This window comes from Sinocyclocheilus rhinocerous, unplaced genomic scaffold, assembly GCF_001515625.1.
Source record: "Sinocyclocheilus rhinocerous isolate Xijiao unplaced genomic scaffold, SAMN03320098_v1.1 scaffold114, whole genome shotgun sequence".
NCBI classification, from domain to species: Eukaryota; Metazoa; Chordata; class Actinopteri; order Cypriniformes; family Cyprinidae; genus Sinocyclocheilus; species Sinocyclocheilus rhinocerous.
The window spans coordinates 857,399-878,174 of record NW_015646344.1 but is presented as its reverse complement, the minus strand read 5'-3'; the positions used below and the strand labels follow the sequence as shown (position 1 = coordinate 878,174).

Genomic DNA, 20,776 nt, shown 5'->3' with positions numbered 1-20,776 from the left:
AACGGTCTGATATTTTTAGTTTTAGATCACGGTGAGATGTCAGATTTGTGAGATTTTTTTTCTAAATGGTAACAAACTCTAACTTTAAAAATTTAACTGCCGTATTGTTTAACGAACAACCCGTTTTTACTCTTTTCTGGAAACACAGTCATTACATTGTTTATATACCGCGTATGTTTTTCTTGAAATGTATGTGAAAAAACTTTAATAAAAACAACCCTTATACCGTTTAATAATCATACCACGTTTCACAATTTAAAGTTTAAAGCATATAGTTTTGAACAGTTTCAACTGACCACACACAAAAACACAGTCCCAAACAATCATACATTCCATGGGATCGGTGGGGTAGATAAACACATGTCCGGTTAGATGGGTGGGGGGTGTACAGAAACAGGTGTCCAAACAGGTGTCCATTTATGGGTGGGGGGTGGAATTTTATGACCCTCATCAATCAAACTTCTTGACACATAGGACCCTATACTCTCTCTGTAATTCCAGGTTAGTAGCACTAAACAAATCAGCATTTTGCTTTGAATGTTGAAAACTTTGGATGACGATACTACCTGACACTCGTGAAGGTCTGTTCACATGTGTGAGATTGATTACCTCCTGCTGTCAGTCGTAGTCCAGCAGCCTCTGGAGGGATTCCTGCAGTGGATTCCTGAAGTGGCATCAGTGGCTGACAGTATATCTTGATGGCATTGCTGACAGGCAGATGATCAGCGTCATCTAGTTCCTATAAAAAGTGGAATAGAAGTTAGAGGTAAGGAGAGGTTGTTTCTTTTAAGAAGATTTTGAAACTGAAATTCTTAAAATGAGATACATGAAAATGCTAGGTCTAACTCTAGCATTGAAATAATCATTTTGAACTATTTGCAAATAATACCTTAAAATCTGCATGTTCACTCCTGGATCGGACAATACAAACACACTCACATACTGTTTTGTACATATTGTATATATTGCTTTTTTCTTGTGCTACTTGTATAATGCACTTTGGGTTGGCGTTTATTCTTGGATTCTGTGTTATTTATTTTGTGTGTATTCAATCAAAAACTATTTTAGGAGGAAAAGAAAATTAACTTTATTGGTGTAGCCTCTCCTACTTAGGTTGGGTCTTACAACTGATTCACACAAGTGGCATTTTAATGTGCGACCAGGTAATCGTGTTGCAGGAGTCATCAGTGTCCCAATCTTTAGTGGAGACAAACCACCACATACTGTGTCCTGACAATTAGGAAAACTATAGAAATTATGTTAATTATTTATACTATTAAAATATATAAACATAAAGTTCAGAAACCTGAACAGAAGACTAAAAGCAAAGCAGAAACAGAATAAAAACAAGTCGTTTTTAAGTTTGTTGTTTATAGGCCTACTGAAAAAGATTAAAAGGACAGAAGCTTTCTTCTTAGTCTGAAGAACATTTTAATAGCCTAAATAACCTTTTATTTATTTATTTTTTTTTTTTTGCAAATAAGATTCAGTGGATGTTAAAGAAGTAGTTCACTTCCAGAATAAAAGTTTCCTGATAATTTACTCATGTCATTCAAGATGTTCAAGAAATTAAGGTTTTTGAGGAAAACATTCCAGGTAGCGCACTAGCGCTCTGCATTTCAGCCTGAGCCCGACGGGGGCCACCGATTTATTTACGCCCCTATAGGGCCAGGCTTCGAGCCCATTTTCACGTCATAGCTCAGATGCGGTCTGGGCATCAGGCCTGTTTTAGGCTTCTCCTTATGTAAAAAATAATAATAATTAACCGTGTTATTTCTCGTGGCCACTAAAGTATTCTCAGTTCCCACCACTCATGAATGCATGGGCCCGTGGGAAGAGTCATGAGCATGGAGTCTCTGTCCACAAACTTCTTCAAAGTTTATTATTACATCAGTAGAATATATAGATGCAGACCAAACTCAATGAGTACCTCAACTCCCTGCTTATCTTGAACGCCACAAAGACCCATAAACATCTGCGCATGCTCTTCAGAAATCATTCAAATCAATATGTTGATTTGCTGCTCAAGAAACATTTATTATTATTATTATTATGTTGAAAACAGATTAGATCTTTTTCAGGTTTCTTTGTTGAATAGAAAGTTCAGAAGAACAGCATTTATCTGAAATATAAATATTTTGAAACATTATAAATGTCTTTATCATCACTTTATGCATCTTTGCTAAATAAAAGTAATAATTTCTATAACCCTGAAGTAATGAATAACCCTGGAGTAATGATGCTGAAAATTCAGCTTTGATCACAGAAATAAATTACATTTTAAAATATATTCCAATCAAAAGCAGTTATTTTAAAGAGTAAAAATAGTTCACAATATTATTGCTCTTGCTGTACTAAATGCAGGCTTGGTGAGCAGAAGAGAGTTCTTTAAAAAACATTACAAATCTTTCAAAAGCTTTTGACTGGTAGTGTATATTTGTATGAAATATAGGTTTGTTAAATCGGAGCCCGAAGTGTCCATCAGTTGTACCCTTCGAAATCCTTCATTCCGAAGGGCCCTTTGAAGTGGCCAGTTTTGAGCACTTCGGTTTGGAACGACCCTTCAATATGGCGGCCATGATTGTTTTCACTCCGAAGTGCCCTTCGGAGGGCAATATATCCTGTTTGGAATGCACCGCAAGTGTAGTGGTAAAGGCCAGGTACACAGAGTGACAGAGAGAGACGGGGGATACAGATTTAAACGCAAGCGCGTTGGTTAAGGTAGGAAGACACTGCATTGTTGCAGCATCGGTCCCCTCAGAGAGAGTCTTCTCAAAAACAGGACAAATAATCACAGAGAGGAGAAATCGCATCAGCACACCCAAGCTGAGGCATCTGATATTTCTGAATCCCAACCTGCACTAAAGACATGTTAAGACTTTTGCCTTTATTTATTTGATTTGTTTCCTGTGGTTCTGTGTTCAATTGTTCAATTAAAGTTTTATTAAAATGTTAAATAATAGTAACTGTATTTTTTGTAACGAAAAAATGCATAAAAATAAGGTTATTATAAAAACACTGAATAAAAAATAGCTTACCAACACACAAACCATTCACAATTCCTAAATTGGGCTAAAATAGAAGGCTCCGAGTGATACTAAATAAAGAGCCATTTGGGAGCCGTAAGAGCCAAAAGAGCTGAATCTTTGAAAAGAGCCGGTGTCCTGACATTTTATCCTACCCGTCAGATTATCCTACCAGGGTTTACTGTGCATGCGCACATCAATATTGCGTCCTTTATCTCATGCTGAACAACAACATTTAATGTATCTGCATTACTGTAAGGGTAGTTTTAGGGTTGGGGTAGGTGTAGACTTTAAATGAGTTCATGAAGTCTTCAGATAGTCTGTTGAAGTTGATTGAGATTCAGTTGCTCCTCATATGAGGTTGTAGTTGGAGGTCTTCAGCTCAGAGAAAGGGAACGAGGCTAATAACGCGTAACCCTTACCATACAGGATTTTAGAAAAGTGCACAAAGTATAACGTGCACACTTACCACTATGTGGATTTTAGAAAGTGGGCAAAGTGTTCAACGTGCACAGCACCAGGTGGATTTCAGAAAGTGCACAAAGCTTAGCGTGTGCACTTAACATAGCATAGATTTAAGAGCTTCCCAAGCATCTGTTCACAGATACCCGGAAGTATTGAGCCAAACGGGAGAGGCAAGCTCAAATACAACCCTCTAAGGCGAGGGGAGCACTGCCTGAGACAGCATTACACAAGAAAGTTCTCGCAAATCCCACCTATACTTCCCGCTGGATGCCTCAGCAAGAGGGGATATCCTGGTGTTCGGGAGACCCCTCAGGGCGACCTAGATACAGTAAACCAGACAGGGCAGCCTGAAAGCATAAGCCCAGCCCGGCCGTCCAGGAAATTTTGCAGTGCCGTGCCCGCAGACGTCCAGGACATTCCGCAGCGCCGGGCCGGGTGCCCAATAATGCGCCCGCAGAAGCCTGTGACCTGGCCGCATGATCCAGGAAGCATGAAGCCGAAACCAGGCTATCATACCGGCTGGACATCATATCGACGAGTGAAGTAAACAATGCAAGTCGAGCACCCGGTTTGTGAATCCAGCAGAGGGGGGAATAGCGGGGCAAATCGGCTGCCAGGCCACCGGGAATTGTCCCGTTTCTCCCGATGGCAAGTCTGCGCCTGATTTCCACAGACACGCAGAACGTGCAGGATTCATATATTGTCTTTTTGCGGCTTAATATTCTCAGACACTAGTCCATATCGCGTTTTGATTCAAGTGTACTGACCTACTTTTGATTTTTTTCGTCCAAAATGTTTCATATTCTGTCCACGTTAGGCTATAGGAGTTCCGTTTTTATGACTGGATTCTACGAACCAGTCTGTGTTTTCCGCATCGCGGAAATTATAGGGCCGTATGTCTCAGAGTAGTCAGTGCAATTTGGGAAAGAAATCAATTAAATCTGTATGTGGATGTGTGTAAATATTCAAATGTAATCCCCTTTGTAATCGTTAACATTTTCATAAGTAACTGTAATTTAATTACACATTTTTTCTTAGTAACTGTAACTGATTACAGTTACATTTATTTTGTAATTAAATTACGTAACGCCGTGACATGTAACTAGTTACTCCCCAACACTGTATATATATATATATATATAAAACAAAAAAAAAACATGCAAATAGGAAAAACAGCACTAAATTAAGAAAACATCATCAGTTTAACAGCAATTCAGAAACACGCTGCAAATACGCACAGAGTCCATCAGAAATGTATAAGGGAACCACAACAAGTGACAAGCCTGGCTAAACTCTTCGGTCTGAAAGGTGAGATTACAAACACCCCTTACAAAAATTAACATGATTTTACTATAAAAAAAAAGGTTATAATAGTTAAACCATGGTAATCACAAATTACATTAACCATAGTTTCACCATGGTACACAAATGGTAATCACCAAAAAAAAAAGGTAATGGTAAAATGCGAAACGCAGAAAACATAAAACTATGGTTAATTTTCGTAAGGGTTGTTGGGGTCCCCTTGAAAAATTTCCGGTGTGGTCTGTGCTACATGCAACGCTTTTCTGTATTTGGTGGTGTTGTGAGTCTTTGCGGCGCGTGTGCTATCAAATTGATGCAGATGTTTTCTTAATTTGCTGCTGCTTTTTCGATTTGCATATGTTTTCTTAAGTTGCAGCACACTGAGCTCTCTCGGCCACTGTAGAAATGACATTTTATATGATTCAAGTTGACTGTTGCATAGTAAAATTTACTTAAATTAATTTCCAGGTCATTTTTTCCTAAATAAAGGTTGAAAAAAAAAATTTAAAATCAGTTAATGTAATGAAATACTATAGGGCTGTTACCTGCCAGAGCCTCCTCAAAAACACTGAGATCAGAAAACTAATGACAGGACAAAACCAAAACCGAACAAATGTTATGAAATATGAGATAAAATAATGAATAAATAATATCATTATTTTATTTTAAAAAAGTTTTTTGACTCACTATATTTTGTCTTTCTTCACAGATTCACCCAGATCTACACTGACTGTGATACCAGACAGTCCTGTATTCACTGGAGAGAGTGTGTGATTGAGTCTCACAGTAACTGGAGATATGAGTGGTATAAAGGCACAGACAGTGTAATGTTACAGACGTCTGAGCGTTACACTGTAAACAGAGACACTCTCACTATCAGAGGACTGAATGAGTCTGATCAGGATCAGTACTGGTGTAGAGGACAGAGAGATGAAAGACCAAAATCATCACAGGAGAGTGAACGAATAAATCTGTCTGTTAATGGTGAGTAAATACTGTGATAAACATTCGCCTGTTCAACATTACCAGGCACTACAATATATGCACGGATGCATTTAAAATTAAGTAATTATCAGCTTTGGGGGGTTTCAACACACGTCCTTTTTAAGCAAACAAGGTTTATTAGAATGTGCTGGATGCATAAACATAAATGCAATCTTTCTGATTAAATTAATGTTATAACCAACAGGGGCATAGGGAGTAAAGTCAGAAGTCTTGATATAATGAGTGATTTCATGTACTTTTGTAATATTATAATACAGTATGTCCCTCATGATCAGATCAGCATGTTTATCATGTTCTCCAGTCTCAGCAGCTTCATCTTCTCTTCTGGTCACTGGTGTGGTTGTGGGATTGAGTGTTTGCCTGTTCACCTATTTTATTTATTACTTATTTTTGTTACTTTTATTTACTATGTTTTTATTTATTACTTATTTTTTTATTACTACTTGTTTTTCATTTACTATTTTAATGCTTGTTATTTTACTTATTACTTATTTGTATTAACAATTTTTTATTTATTAATTTTTATTACTTATTTTTATTTATTACTTTTTTGTTACTTTATTTATTACTTATGTTTTTCATTTAATACTTATTTGTATTACTTGTTTTTTATTCAATACTTTTTTATTTATTATGTATTTAATTATTTTTTACTTTTTTATAAAATATAAAGGAATAGAGCTGTGAAGAAAATGCTAGGTCTAATTCTAGCATGGACATAATCATTTTGAACTATTTGCAAATAATATTTTAAAATCTGCATGTTCACTCTTATTTATATGCCTAATGTGTCAAAAATGCAAAATGTTCGGAATATTCAGAATGCAAAATGTCTTGTCACATTCAGTTAGGAATGAAATAAATAATGTAAATTATATCATACTTTAATTAAAAACGGACATTAATAGAAAAGATCAGTAGTTTGCACCACTGGATATTACTGTGGGCAGTTAAACATAGGCTATCTATCGTAAAACAGTTGACTAATATTAAATGTTTTGCTACTTCCATCATGCCTCGCTCTTACAATGTTAAAACTGATACTTTGAACTGGAATTCACGCTCTACTTCTGTGAACAGTAAACCCCTCCTACTTTGATTTAATTGGTCATCTCAATTACTTTGACAGTGACGAGTGCTATTAGACCACTGACCAGCCTAAAAACGTCATTTTTAAGCCTTTTTTATCGTCCGAACAATAAACAGAGCGCTGCATAATCATGTGCAGCAGAACACTGCAAGAGCTTACAATATTTGGGGGACAATTTGACTATTTCTAACTATTGGGGGGGAATTATTGTCCCCCTCAATGTCTATAGTGATTATGGCCCTGGTACAACCCCCAAAAGGACAAAATGGAGGCGAAACACCACCAACTGTCCAAAAATAATTCCCATCCCATGCACCAAAAGCTGCCGTGAGACGAGAGAATATGTGCCACTCTCAATGTCAAGTCAAGTCACTTTTATTTGTATAGCGCTTTATACAATACTGATTGTGTCAAAGCAGCTTTACAGAGTCAAGCAGGAAAACAGATTGTCAATAATGCAAGAAGACAATAACAGAGTCATTTTCTTAGCTAAAGTCAGCTGATTGATGATTCAGTGATGTCATCATCCATTTCAGCTCTCTTCCAATAGTGTCTGTGTAATCAGTCAAGCGTCCCCAACTAAGCAACCCAAAGGCGACAGCGGCAAGGAACCAAATGGAGAAAAACCTTGGGAGAAACCAGGCTCAGTCGGGGGGCCAGTTCTCCTGTGACCAGACGAAACTAGCATGGCGTGGTTTATTTCCAGGCTGAACACAGGTGCAGAGGATGTGTCTGGTTCACGTGGTCTTGTGCCGATGGTCGTCGAGGTGATGAGGTCTTCACAGGAGAACTGTCTCTGGGGCTCATCTAGTTAACATGGTCTCCGCTGACATTCAGGGCTGTAGAGGTAGGAAGTGTTCCCGGTTCCGGTTGACCTAATTACTTTACTTTTAGTAATTTAGCAGACGCTTTTATCCAAAGCGACTTACAAATAAGAAAAAGTAATTAAAACTAAAAGCTAAAACTCTATAAATACTATATATATACACACATTTAAGAAAATAAAAGAAATTAAATAAAAATTACAAATGCATACAACAACATTTCAAAACTAAAACATTTAAATGAAAAAAAAGCTTTTAAGAAAATAAAATAAATTAAATAAAAATGACAAATGCATACAACAACATTTCAAAACTAAAACATTTAAATGAAAACAAAAAAAATAAAGCTAAAAACAATTCAAAAATATTAAAAGAACAAAAGGTATGAGTATAATAATGATTCTAACATAACACTAAGCCAAACACCAAAAAACAACTACATATGTGTATGTACAGCCACACACATATACATATACATATACATATATATAAATACTAGGGCTGCACGATAAATCGCATGCGACACTCAACTGCGTTAATTAATGCAGCTTATAACAAATGCGATAGTGTGTTATGTGTAAGCCAGGTTAAAGAGATGGGTCTTTAATCTAGATTTAAACTGACAGAGTGTGTCTGTCTCCGGAACAACACTAGGTAGATTGTTCCAGAGTTTCAGCTCTATATAGGAAAAGGATCTGCCACCCGCAGTTGATTTTGATATTCTAGGTATTATCAAATGGCCAGAGTTTTGAGAACGCAGCGGACGTGAAGGACTATACTGCGATATGAGCTCACTCAAGTATTGAGGAGATGATTGTGTCAAAGCAGCTTTACAGAGTCAAGCAGGAAAACAGATTGTCAATAATGCAAGAAGACAATAACAGAGTCATTTTCTTAGCTAAAGTCAGCTGATTGATGATTCAGTGATGTCATCATCCATTTCAGCTCTCTTCCAATAGTGTCTGTGTAATCAGTCAAGCGTCCCCAACTAAGCAACCCAAAGGCGACAGCGGCAAGGAACCAAATGGAGAAAAACCTTGGGAGAAACCAGGCTCAGTCGGGGGGCCAGTTCTCCTGTGACCAGACGAAACTAGCATGGCGTGGTTTATTTCCAGGCTGAACACAGGTGCAGAGGATGTGTCTGGTTCACGTGGTCTTGTGCCGATGGTCGTCGAGGTGATGAGGTCTTCACAGGAGAACTGTCTCTGGGGCTCATCTAGTTAACATGGTCTCCGCTGACATTCAGGGCTGTAGAGGTAGGAAGTGTTCCCGGTTCCGGTTGACCTAATTACTTTACTTTTAGTAATTTAGCAGACGCTTTTATCCAAAGCGACTTACAAATAAGAAAAAGTAATTAAAACTAAAAGCTAAAACTCTATAAATACTATATATATACACACATTTAAGAAAATAAAAGAAATTAAATAAAAATTACAAATGCATACAACAACATTTCAAAACTAAAACATTTAAATGAAAAAAATAAATAAAGCTAAAAACAATTCAAACATACACAAATAGGAAAAAGTAATTAAAACGAAAAGCTAAAAGCTTTTAAGAAAATAAAAGGTGTAAGCCAGGTTGAAGAGATGGGTCTTTAATCTAGATTTAAACTGACAGAGTGTGTCTGTCTCCGGAACAACACTAGGTAGATTGTTCCAGAGTTTCAGCTCTATATAGGAAAAGGATCTGCCACCCGCAGTTGATTTTGATATTCTAGGTATTATCAAATGGCCAGAGTTTTGAGAACGCAGCGGACGTGAAGGACTATACTGCGATATGAGCTCACTCAAGTATTGAGGAGATAAACCATTCAGAGCTTTATAAGTAATTATCTACAGCCACACACATATACATATACATATACATATATATAAATACTAGGGCTGCACGATAAATCGCATGCGACACTCAACTGCGTTAATTAATGCAGCTTATAACAAATGCGATAGTGTGTTATGTGTAAGCCAGGTTAAAGAGATGGGTCTTTAATCTAGATTTAAACTGACAGAGTGTGTCTGTCTCCGGAACAACACTAGATTAACGTTTCTGCATTTGACATTGAGAGCATAGGTCATAATTTAAATATATTTTTAAGATGGAAAAATTTGTTTTTACAAATGCTAGAAACATGGTTTTCAAAGGAAGGATTGCTATTAAATAGCACACCTAGGTTCCTAACTGATGACGAAGAATTAACAGAGCAGCCATCAAGTGTTAGACAGTGTTTTAGGTTATTACATGCGGAGGTTTTTGGTACAGTAATTAAAACCTCTGTTTTTCCAGAATTTAGCAGCAGGAAATTACTAGTCATCCAGCTTTTTTATATCAACTATGCATTCCATTAGTTTTGTGAATTTGTATGTTTCATCAGGCCGTGAAGAAATATAGAGCTGAGTATCATCAGCATGAGAGTGAAAGCTAACTAGTGTTAATTTTGTCAGCTGTTTTTCATTTAGTCTTAGGCTTAGTCCTGTGTCAAATGTAACTTTTAGGTTTTATCACATTTAGTCAACTTGTCCTGTTTTAGTTTTAGTCTACTAAATGTCTGAGCATTTTAGTCTAGTTTTTGTCAGTAGAAACTTACACATTTTCGTCATGTTTTCGTCTTACTGTATAATAGTAAAATGACAAAAAAAATATATAATTTTGCTCAATTTTAATTGCAATAATTGTTGTAATTTGGGAAATGTATTTTTACATTTCATCAGAAGTTGCTCTTTCACCAATAAGCACAAATCAATAGAATATTGACTCGTATACATGGTTTATTTTATCTCATCTAGTGTACAGATTTATAACGGGATATCAATTACAGGCTAAATAAACACCCAAGACAGATATACACTCGCCCTGTCTACATTATGAAAACTGGTGTTACAAAAACCTACTCTCAAATATTATAACAGAGAAATTCTTAATAGTAATTACAATAATTCCAAACTGCATTAATGTTTCTCTTTTAAAACAATGGCAAAAAAGGCTTATTGCCGCACAGAGGTTGCGTAAGTAACGTTACAATCAGCAAACAATACAGTCGTTCCATGACAGAACACAGACCGGCTGAATCAGGGGCCTCCGCGATGTTCATCTCGGCTTATTCTGTGTCCGAATAAAACATCAGATCATGCACAGACTATCCTGTCTTTTTTAATTAAAATCTATATTTATTCACACCGGCTCTTGAAGACCTCTATGCAAACACACTTGCCCAAAAAAGTGCGGGGGACGAATTTACGTGATATTAAAAGTGGGGGGGGGACACGTCCCCCGCGTAATCTACGCCCCTGGGCTGAATGACACTTTCATTTAAGGAGAATACCTCAAACGGAGATCGCTGAACTCCAGCTTACTCGTACAGTATTGTATATGTCTGTGTTTTCAGATCATGGCGCCTCCGCAGAGAGAGGGCGTGTGAATGGTTGCCAGATTGCATAAAGCAAAAAGCCAGGCAGAGTACATATCCGTTTAACAGAAAAGCTCTGATTGAGGAATTTGACCTCTTGATATCTGGCAACCACAAGCATGAACTCTGAAATGTTTGGGCTCCACTTTTTTCAACAAAAATAAAAAGATTTTGGTAAAGTTTTTGTTCTTTTAACTACATTTAAGTCACGTCTTTTTCGTCAATGATGACCGCATGTTCATTTAGTCTTAGTTATCGTTTAATGACCATATTGTTGCCTCGTCATCGGCTCGTTTTCATCAAGGGAAAAAAAAAACTTTGTTTTTGTAATAGGAATGTAAAACGAAATTAACACTAAAGTTTCCTAATGATATCTCCCAAGGGTAACATGTAAAGTGTGAAAAGCAACGGTTCTAGTACTGAGCTTTGTGGTACTCCATTCTGAACTTGTGATTGATATGATATCTTGTCATTCACTGCTACGAATTGATGACAGACAGGTAGGTAAGATTTGAACCATGACAATGCAATTCCACTAATGCCAACATAATTGTGTAGTCTACTCAAAAGAATGGTGTGGTCGATAGTGTCAAACGCAGCGCTAAGATCCAGTAGCACTAATACAGAAATACAACCATGATCGGATGATAAGAGCAGGTCATTTGTAACTCTTATGAGAGCAGTCTCAGTACTATGATATGGTCTAAATCCTGACTGGAAATCCTCAGGGATACCATTTCTCTCCAAAAAGGAACATAGCTGCCTTTTCTAGTATTTTTGACAGAAAATGGAGATTTGAGATTGGTCTGTAATAACTAATTCTCTAGGATCAAGTTGTGTTTTTTTTTTTTTTTTATGAGAGGATTAATAACAGCCAGTTTGAAGGTTCTGGGGACATATCCTAAAGATATTGACAAATAAATAATATTCAGAAGAGGATCTATGACTTCTGGAAGCACCTCTTTTAGTAGCTAAGATGGAATAGGGTCTAACATACGTTGTAAGTTTTGATGATTTGACAAGTTTATACAATACTTCCTGTTCTATTGCAGAGAATGAGTGGTATTTTTTCTCAGGGGATCTATAGTCTGATGCGAAAAAAAGTCATTACTGCTGTGCTGTTGGGAAATGTCTGCGTCTGTTGATGCTTTATTTATTTTTTTATTTAGCCACTGTATTGAATAAATACCTGGGATTGTGTTTGTTCTCTTCTAAGAGAGATGAAAAGTAAGTAGATCTAGCAGTTTTTAGAGCTTTACTTTAAGTAGAAGTACTTTCCCGCCATGCAATACGAAATACTCCTAGTTTTGTTTTATTCCAACTGCGCTCCATTTTCCGGGCTGCTCTCTTTAAGGTACGAGTGTGCTCATTATACCACGGTGTCAGACTGTTTCCTTAATCTTCTTTAAGCGTAAAGAAGCAACCGTATCTAAAGTGCTAGAAAAGAGAGAGTCAATTGTTTCTTTTGCAACATCAAGTATTTTTGATCTATTGGATATGCTGAGGAATTGAGACAAGTAGGAAGATTATTTACAAAGCAGTCTTTTGTGGTAGAAGTGATGGTTCTAACATATTTGTAACACGGAGGTGAATTTGCAGCTTAAACTACATAGAGTATACACGAGACTAGATAATGATCCGAGATATCATCACTCTGCTGCAGAATTTCAACAGCATTAAAGGGGTCATATGATGCGATTTCAAGTTCTCCTTTCTCTTTGGAGTGTTACAAGCTCTTGGTGCATAAAGAAGATCTGTAAAGTTGCAAAGACTATTTCAAAGGGGAAATTCTTTATAAAAGTTAAGAGTCATCCACGCCTACCTAAAACGGCTCGTTCTAACACGCCCCCACATGTCTACGTCGCTATGTGGGAAGATTTGCATAAAGTATTAAATCTAGAGTATGATTTCGACAATGAGTAGGTCCTGAGACATGTTGTCTAACCCCAATAGAGTTCAGAATGGCTATGGATGCTGATCCCAATGCATCTTTTTCATTATCAACATGAATATTAAAATCACCAACAATTAAGACTTTATCTGCAGCCAGCACTAACTCAGATAGAAAATCAGCAAATTCTTTGATAAAGTCTATATGGTGCCCTGGTGGCCTGTATACAGTAGCCAGTACAAACGTCACAAGGGATTTATCATTAACACTTGTTTCTCTATGTTTATGTAATGTTATAAGAAGCACCATTACTTCAAACGAATTATACTTGAAACCAGAGCTCTGAGAAATACTGAAAATATTACTATAAATTGTAGCAACACCTCCCACTTTAGACGTGGCTCATGTTTATAAAAGTAATCTTGGGGGGTAGCCTCATATAAAGTAATGTAATCATCTGGTTTTAGCCAAGTTTCTGTCAAACAGAGCACATCTAGGTTATGATCTGTGGTCATATCATTTACAAAAAGCGCTTTTGCAGAAAGGGATCTAATATTCATTAAGCCAAGCTTTATCATTTGTTTATCTGTATTATATCTGTTTTTTTATTTGTTGAACATCAATTAAATTGTTACCCTTAAATTGTTTTGGATGTCTTTTGTATTTGCTAGTTTGGGGAACAGACAGTCTTTATAAAAAATAAATTGTTGAGTAAAGTCGTTATTTTTGTTTTCTTTGCATGCAAAAAGTATTCTCGTAGCTTCATAAAATTACGATTGAACCACTGATGTCACATGGACTATTTAAACGGTCCTTTACTACCTTTCTGGGCCTTGAACATTTCATTTGTGTTGCTGTCAGGGTCAGAAAGCTCTTGGATTTCATCAAAAATATCTTAATTTGTGTTCCGAAGATGAACGAAGGTCTTACTGGTTTGAAACGACATGGGAGTGAGTAATAAATTGACAGAATTTTAAATTTTGGGTGAACTATCCCTTTAAGAGGCCTATTAAAAGTGTTGAGCAAGTGGTGGCATTGAGCTGATAGTTGTTGGTTTTTCTTCTGCTTTGTTCTCTACAGCTCTTTTCCACTTGTCTTGACTGCAGCCGCCTATTGTCGTCTATATTTAAAGCAAGGCTTTTGGCCGACATACCGAGACCAGAGAGCTACTCACAATCTCACCAGAATGAACCGCAGTTCAGCTGCAAATTACAGCTGAAAGTATAACTCAAATTACATGAAAAGGCCTACATTAGATGTCACCTTGTGATTTTACTTAGTATTTTCTGAACTGTCCTTAATGTGTGTGGCTGTAGGTGTGAATGAGCAAGATAACATTTTCAGAACAATTCTGAAATAACTTTTCTGTGAAAGTCTTTTCAAGTAGAGAAAATAAGCTAAATATCTTAGAATCCATCTCTTTTTCTTTGTATTTATTCATGTATTCCTGTAAAGTTGTGTCTCCTCCTTTCTCATCTCTTCTTGAAACACAGGAAGTGTCTGTTTTAGAGCACACAGGACAGCAGTAATTTTATTAATGTGTCGGTATGGGGTCCAGTGCACTGCCTCTAATCTTCTGTAAGTATTTTATTATATTCTATACCAGGGGTGCAAAACTCAGTTCCTGAAAGGCCACAGTCCTGCAGTGTTTCCAACTTTGTTACATGTAGTTCTCAAATCAGCTCAAATTTGCAGGGCTGCAGACCTCCTGAAACTGAGTTTGGCTCCCATCTTCTACACTGTCTTCTATTTTCTGTTTCTAATATGTTGTATTCAGTTGAAGATAAATTTCAACAGGTTGTGCTGTGTGTAGGAGGGTTTGTGTCTTGAGTCTAAATGCTAATTGTTTTCTTTATTGTCCCCCCTTGCCAATTTTGCATGTCTCTCTTGTTTAACACACATGATTCAAATCATCAGCTCGTTAGAAGAGAGCTCCATGCATTAACTGTGTTCCGACTGACATCATGGAAGTGTGAAGGGTTAATTAACCATAATCAGGAAATTTGCATAGTAGTCATGTCTCGCACACTTTAATGCCCTTTGAATGGAACATATACGCTCCTTTCGAACTGGAATTATGTCAGAATATCCTGTGATGTCCACTTCGCAGGGCACTTACGGTCGAATAGAATAAACAGCTGAAGTGATAAGAGAAACATACAAGATGTGCAGAGCGGGGGGTCGCGAGGACCAGGATTAAGAACCGCTGGCATTTTGACACAACATGTCAAACCAAATGCCAACAAATGATGCTCAATCTTATTTTAGAACTAATTTATGTTTTCTGAGACACTTTTTCCACTTATTTTTAACCAGTTTGTCTCAATGTCATTTTTAGCGGATGTGTGGAGTCAGTTCTCTTCACATTCTTAGCAGAAAAACCAGAGCTATAGTTCATTACGTTGACATATGAACATGTTCCACTATTGCTTGACAATCAGAAAGACTTTGGACTCCAGTTTGAAAAACATAATTATCATACATCGTATTTATCATGTTTTATTTTGTGACATTTTTTTATTGAAAAATGAGCTTTTGCTATATTTCTTTAAAATAAAGGCCACTTGTTTTGACATGTTGCAAATATGTATATGTTGCATCAGCCTGTTTACATTGTGAACTCTAAAAGCACTGAGGTCACTTGCAGCAGTTTTCTTTTCTGGTTCACTTTAACTGAACTGAGTTTGGTTCATTTAAAATATACTTCATGTGTAAACACCTTAAGTGTCTAAATTCTTTTTTGCAGCCACTGTAAAGTAACAATTAAGTTGATGGTACCAACGTCAAACAGGAAGTGAGGCTGCGTGTATCTCAAACACTTTGACCTCATTTGTATAGAAGTTTTGTAGCTTGTTTTGTTCCAATGAATAATCAGTGGTGTGAAATGTTAACCACGTTACTGCATGTAACATGTTTGCAAATATTTTACACAAAAGTGAATTTTTATGTTGTAGTGAACAGCCCAGTTTATAGTTTAAGCACCTCCACACTCACTAATGCATGGAGTATGCATCTACATGTAACTGGGAGCATTCTGAAAGATTGCTTATGTGTTTTCAACACTTAACTAATAATCACTTTATTATTAGCAACACAAGACTTCAACAGCCAATGACAAGCTGGGGAGACTGAACTGATTTTCTACTGTTTAGTGGTAAAGGGATAGTTCACCCAAAAATGAAAATTCTGTCATTAATTACTCGCCCTCATGTTGTTCCAAACCCCTAAGGCCTTTGTTAATCTTCGGAACACAAATTAAGATATTTCTGATGAAATCCAAGAGCTTTCTGACCCTCCATTGACAGCAAGGGAACTATCACGTTCAAGGTCCAGAAAGGTAGTAAGGACATCTGTAAAATAGTCCATGTGACATCAGGGGTTCAATCGTAATTTTATGAGGTCATTTGTTGTACGTTGTGAACCTCAGTGGTTTAAAGAGATTATCTGTGCAGCAGTGAATCCATCAGTGAATCGACTCTCGTATCAGTTCACGAGTCCTGTGACGTCATTGTGTGTGTTGATGTTGACGTTGCTCATCAAAACACAGAAAGACACTTTCAGTTCATGTAAAATAAACTAAAATAGCCATGTTTCAGTGACTTGCATTGTGTTGAATGAATGAAAATGCATCATATCTGTATTTAATGCTTGATGTCTGTTTCATCTGCGTTTAGTGCTGATGTTCCTCATGCAGTCTGGACTCACTGAAGGTACTGTGCCGTACTGCAGTACATTTGATTTAACAAATGTTAACTGTTTTCTAGGCCTTTGATGTTTATTTGCCTACAATGCAGTGTTTTTGTCATGAGGAGGTTTTGAGTTCATAACAGATACTGATACAGTGATACTGTTGGTGATCAATATTTACTCCTATGTGTATTAATACAGAGAGACCAAAAGCTGTAGTGAAGGTGACTCCAGATCAGCGTGTGTTCAGAGGAGAGACAGTCACTCTCACATGTGACATACAGAGAGGAGGAAACATTCAGTGGACATACAGCTGGTTTATAGATGGAGACACTCGCTATCCATACAGAACAACAACAGCAGAGATCAGTTTCAGAGCTGATTATGTGTCTGATAGTGGTGAATACAGCTGTAGAGGTGAGAGATCAGACTCACAGAGATCAGACATCTCTTTCTTATCTGATGTACTCAGTGACACATGATCCAAAAACCATAACGTCATCGGTGACGTGAATATCTATCACTACACTAATTCGCCTCCCTAGGTTGGCGTAAGCAAAATCACTACAATGTACTATGATATAATGTCATAGTTACTGCCGTGAAAATTGCATGATTCTACATTTGATATATTTTCAATTGCATCTTTCATGTTTTATGAAAAATAAGCAAATAAACCGTGGAAGCAAAGAGAGGAAACAATACAAAATTCATTTGGGACACGTATGGTATAGAAAAGCAAAAATACAAAAAGAGAGCAAAACAAATATAAAAACAAAATGAGCAAGGAAAAGCTAAACAGACAGCACTACAGAAATTGACATCACATTGGATATTGGATACAATATTGTCATTTGTTGTGTATTGTGAACCTCAGTGCTTCTCAGTGCAGCAGTGAATCCATCAGTGAATCGACTCTCGTATCAGTTCACGAGTCCTGTGACGTCATTGTGTGTGTTGATGTTGACGTTGCTCATCAAAACACAGAAAGACACTTTCAAGTTCATGTAAAATAAACTAAAATAGACATGTTTCAGTGACTTGCATTGTGTTGAATGAATGAAAATGCTTAATGTCTGTTTCATCTGCGTTTAGTGCTGATGTTCCTCATGCAGTCTGGACTCACTGAAGGTACTGTGCCGTACTGCAGTACATTTGATTTAACAAATGTTAACTGTTTTCTAGGCCTTTGATGTTTATTTGCCTACAATGCAGTGTTTTTGTCATGAGGAGGTTTTGAGTTCATAACAGATACTGATACAGTGATACTGTTGGTGATCAATATTTACTCCTATGTGTATTAATACAGAGAGACCAAAAGCTGTAGTGAAGGTGACTCCAGATCAGCGTGTGTTCAGAGGAGAGACAGTCACTCTCACATGTGACATACAGAGAGGAGGAAACATTCAGTGGACATACAGCTGGTTTATAGATGGAGACACTCGCTATCCATACAGAACAACAACAGCAGAGATCAGTTTCAGAGCTGATTATGTGTCTGATAGTGGTGAATACAGCTGTAGAGGTGAGAGATCAGACTCACAGAGATCAGACATCAGTGCTGCTGTTACACTGACTGTATCAGGTGAGTCTTCAGATTCATAAGTATAGGGTGAATAAATATAATATTTGTGACTAATCCGATCCTTGTTGTTCCTCCTGCTCACCATCAGAGGGCTCTCTCACCATACTGACTATTCCTTCCCAGAGACTCCATTTCCCATGATTCCCTTTCCAGGAAATAATAACCTTACACTTGTTTCCCAATACCCGGACTATTTAAGATACACTCACACACACACTCGTTGCTGAGTATTGTTGGTCTGTAGCTGCAATCATAAGCCTTCCCCATGTTTCTATGTTTGCCTTGCCTTGTTGTTTTACCTTGGACTGTTTACCTTGTTTTTGCTCGTTTGCTGCCTGCCCTGACCATTGCCTGTTTATTGGATTACTCTTTTGTCTCGCCCTGTATTGTCCCTGTTTGCCGGTGTTTGACCGTGCCTGTTTTTGACCACTCTTTTGAATAAAAGGCTCGCATTTGGATCCTCAACTCCGTTGTCACGTCTCCACGTTACAATATTGTATAGAGATCAGATATCAGTGCTGTGTCCTGGCCAAATCGCCTCCACTGGCCCTTGTCTGTCATGGCCTCCTAATAATCCCCATCCACTTGATTGGCTCTATGACTCTCTCTCCTCTCCACCTGTAGCTGGTGTGTGGTGAGCACACTGGCACCATTGTCCTGTGCCATCCAGGTGGATGCTGCACACTGGTGGGGGTTGAGGAGAGGCCCCCCCCCAGCCTTGGCTGCACGATAATGGATGCTGCCCACTGGTGGTGTTTGAGGAGAGACCCCCCCCCCCATGATTGTAAAGCGCTTTGGGTGTACAGCAATACACAATAAAACTTTGTTAAAACTCTCAAGACTCACATCCACATTTTAAAAGTCAAGTCACTTTTATTTGTATAGCGCTTTATACACTCCATTGGTGACAGATATGGAGAAAATAAAAACCTTGGGAGAAACCAGGCTCAGTCGGTGGGCCAGTTCTCCTCTGGCCAGACGAAAACCAGCATGGTGTGGTTTATTTCCAGGCTGAACACAGGTGCAGATGACTCGTCTGGTTCACGTGGTCTTGTGCCGATGGTCGTCGATGTGATGAGGTCTTCACAGGGGATCTGTCTCTGGGGCTCATCTAGTTAACATGGTCTCCGCTGACATTCAGGGCTGTAGAGGTTGTCTCTAGGTGCTGATCCACCATCTGGACTGGATATGGCTACGGTGACCTCGGAATAAGAATGAAAGAGACTAATATTAGCGTAGATGCCATTCTTCTTACGATGCAGCGAGTACATCGGGTGTTATGGGAAGTGTTACCGGTTCCGGTTGACCTAATTAATGCAGCCTAACAATCCTTCAACAGATTTTAATTATAGAAATGAGATAGTGTATTATGTGTATGCCAGGTTAAAGAGATGGGTCGTTAATCTAGATTTAAACTGACAGAGTGTGTCTGCCTCCCGAACAACGCTAGGTAGATTGTTCCAGAGTTTGGGCGCTAAATAGGAAAAGGATCTGCCACCCGCAGTTGATTTTGATATTCTGGGTATTATCAAATGGCCAGAGTTTTTGAGATCGCAGCAGACGTGAAAGAGCATATATTAGCTCGCTCAGGTACTGAGGAGCTAAACCATTCAAGGCTTTATAAGTAATTAGCAAGATTTTAAAATGTATTCATTGTTCAATAGGGAGCCAGTCACAAGGAAACAGAAGAAATGACAGATCGTATCTTCTGTATTTTGAGTGATTATCAAAAAAAAAAGGAAGGCAGGACTTGGTTCTATCCATCACTTGTCAGTGTTTTAGTAGATTCTGAGATGTGGCCACTGCACTAAACAAAAGAGGCAGATGTGGATGTGAATGTGAGCTTGCAGTGGAAAGAAATAGACAAAGAAAGAGCCAGAGATTTAGCCAAGGGTGCAAAACTCAGTTCCTGAAAGGCCACACAGTCCTGCAGCCGCTAGTTTCAGCCCTGTTACCTGTAGCTCTCAAACAAGCCTGAAGGACTTGATTATTGTCACGCCTGCCAACCGGAGCACCTATGATAGCCACAAGAGGGCACTCCTTCCGTCTTTGTCTTCTTACCATGGACTGCATTTCCCATTACCCATTGCCTGGACTCATCATGCCTGATTACTTTAAGCTGTTGCTCTTTACCTTGTTAACTCACGCTGTATAAGCCCTGGGCCCTACTCACAAAACATGTTATCTTAGCACTGAGTTCTCCTAAAGAGCAGTAAAAGTTTTTACCTTAGAGGTTCCTTTTAAAACCTGTTCACAAAGCTGCTGAGACCAACTTTTACTAAGGAATTGGGAGAAATCTTAAACTAAGAGAAAGGGCAGGGTGAACTTTTTATGGATGATATCAGCAAGCTTACTAACTATGCCCAGAGTGATTGGCTGAGAGGGGATGGCTTTCTGTAAGTGATTTGATTTTAGAAATATTGTAGAAGGTGGTAAATGTTTACCTAATTAAAGTATCTTTAAATTAATTAAAACATGTAAGTTGTAGCAACTTT

At 37.8% G+C, this 20,776-nt stretch overlaps 1 protein-coding gene across 1 annotated transcript in view; it reads left to right on the top strand.

Annotated features, from left to right (window-relative positions):
* Positions 1-5,585: 5,585 nt before the first annotated feature.
* LOC107707289 (basement membrane-specific heparan sulfate proteoglycan core protein-like) overlaps positions 5,586-20,776 on the top strand; it is a 71,760-nt gene continuing 56,569 nt past the window's right edge. Inside the window, exon 1 of the mRNA XM_016511276.1 lies at positions 5,586-5,777. Within this exon, the coding sequence (XP_016366762.1) occupies positions 5,621-5,777 (157 nt within the window). The 5' untranslated portion in view covers positions 5,586-5,620. The remainder of the gene's footprint in view (positions 5,778-20,776) is intronic.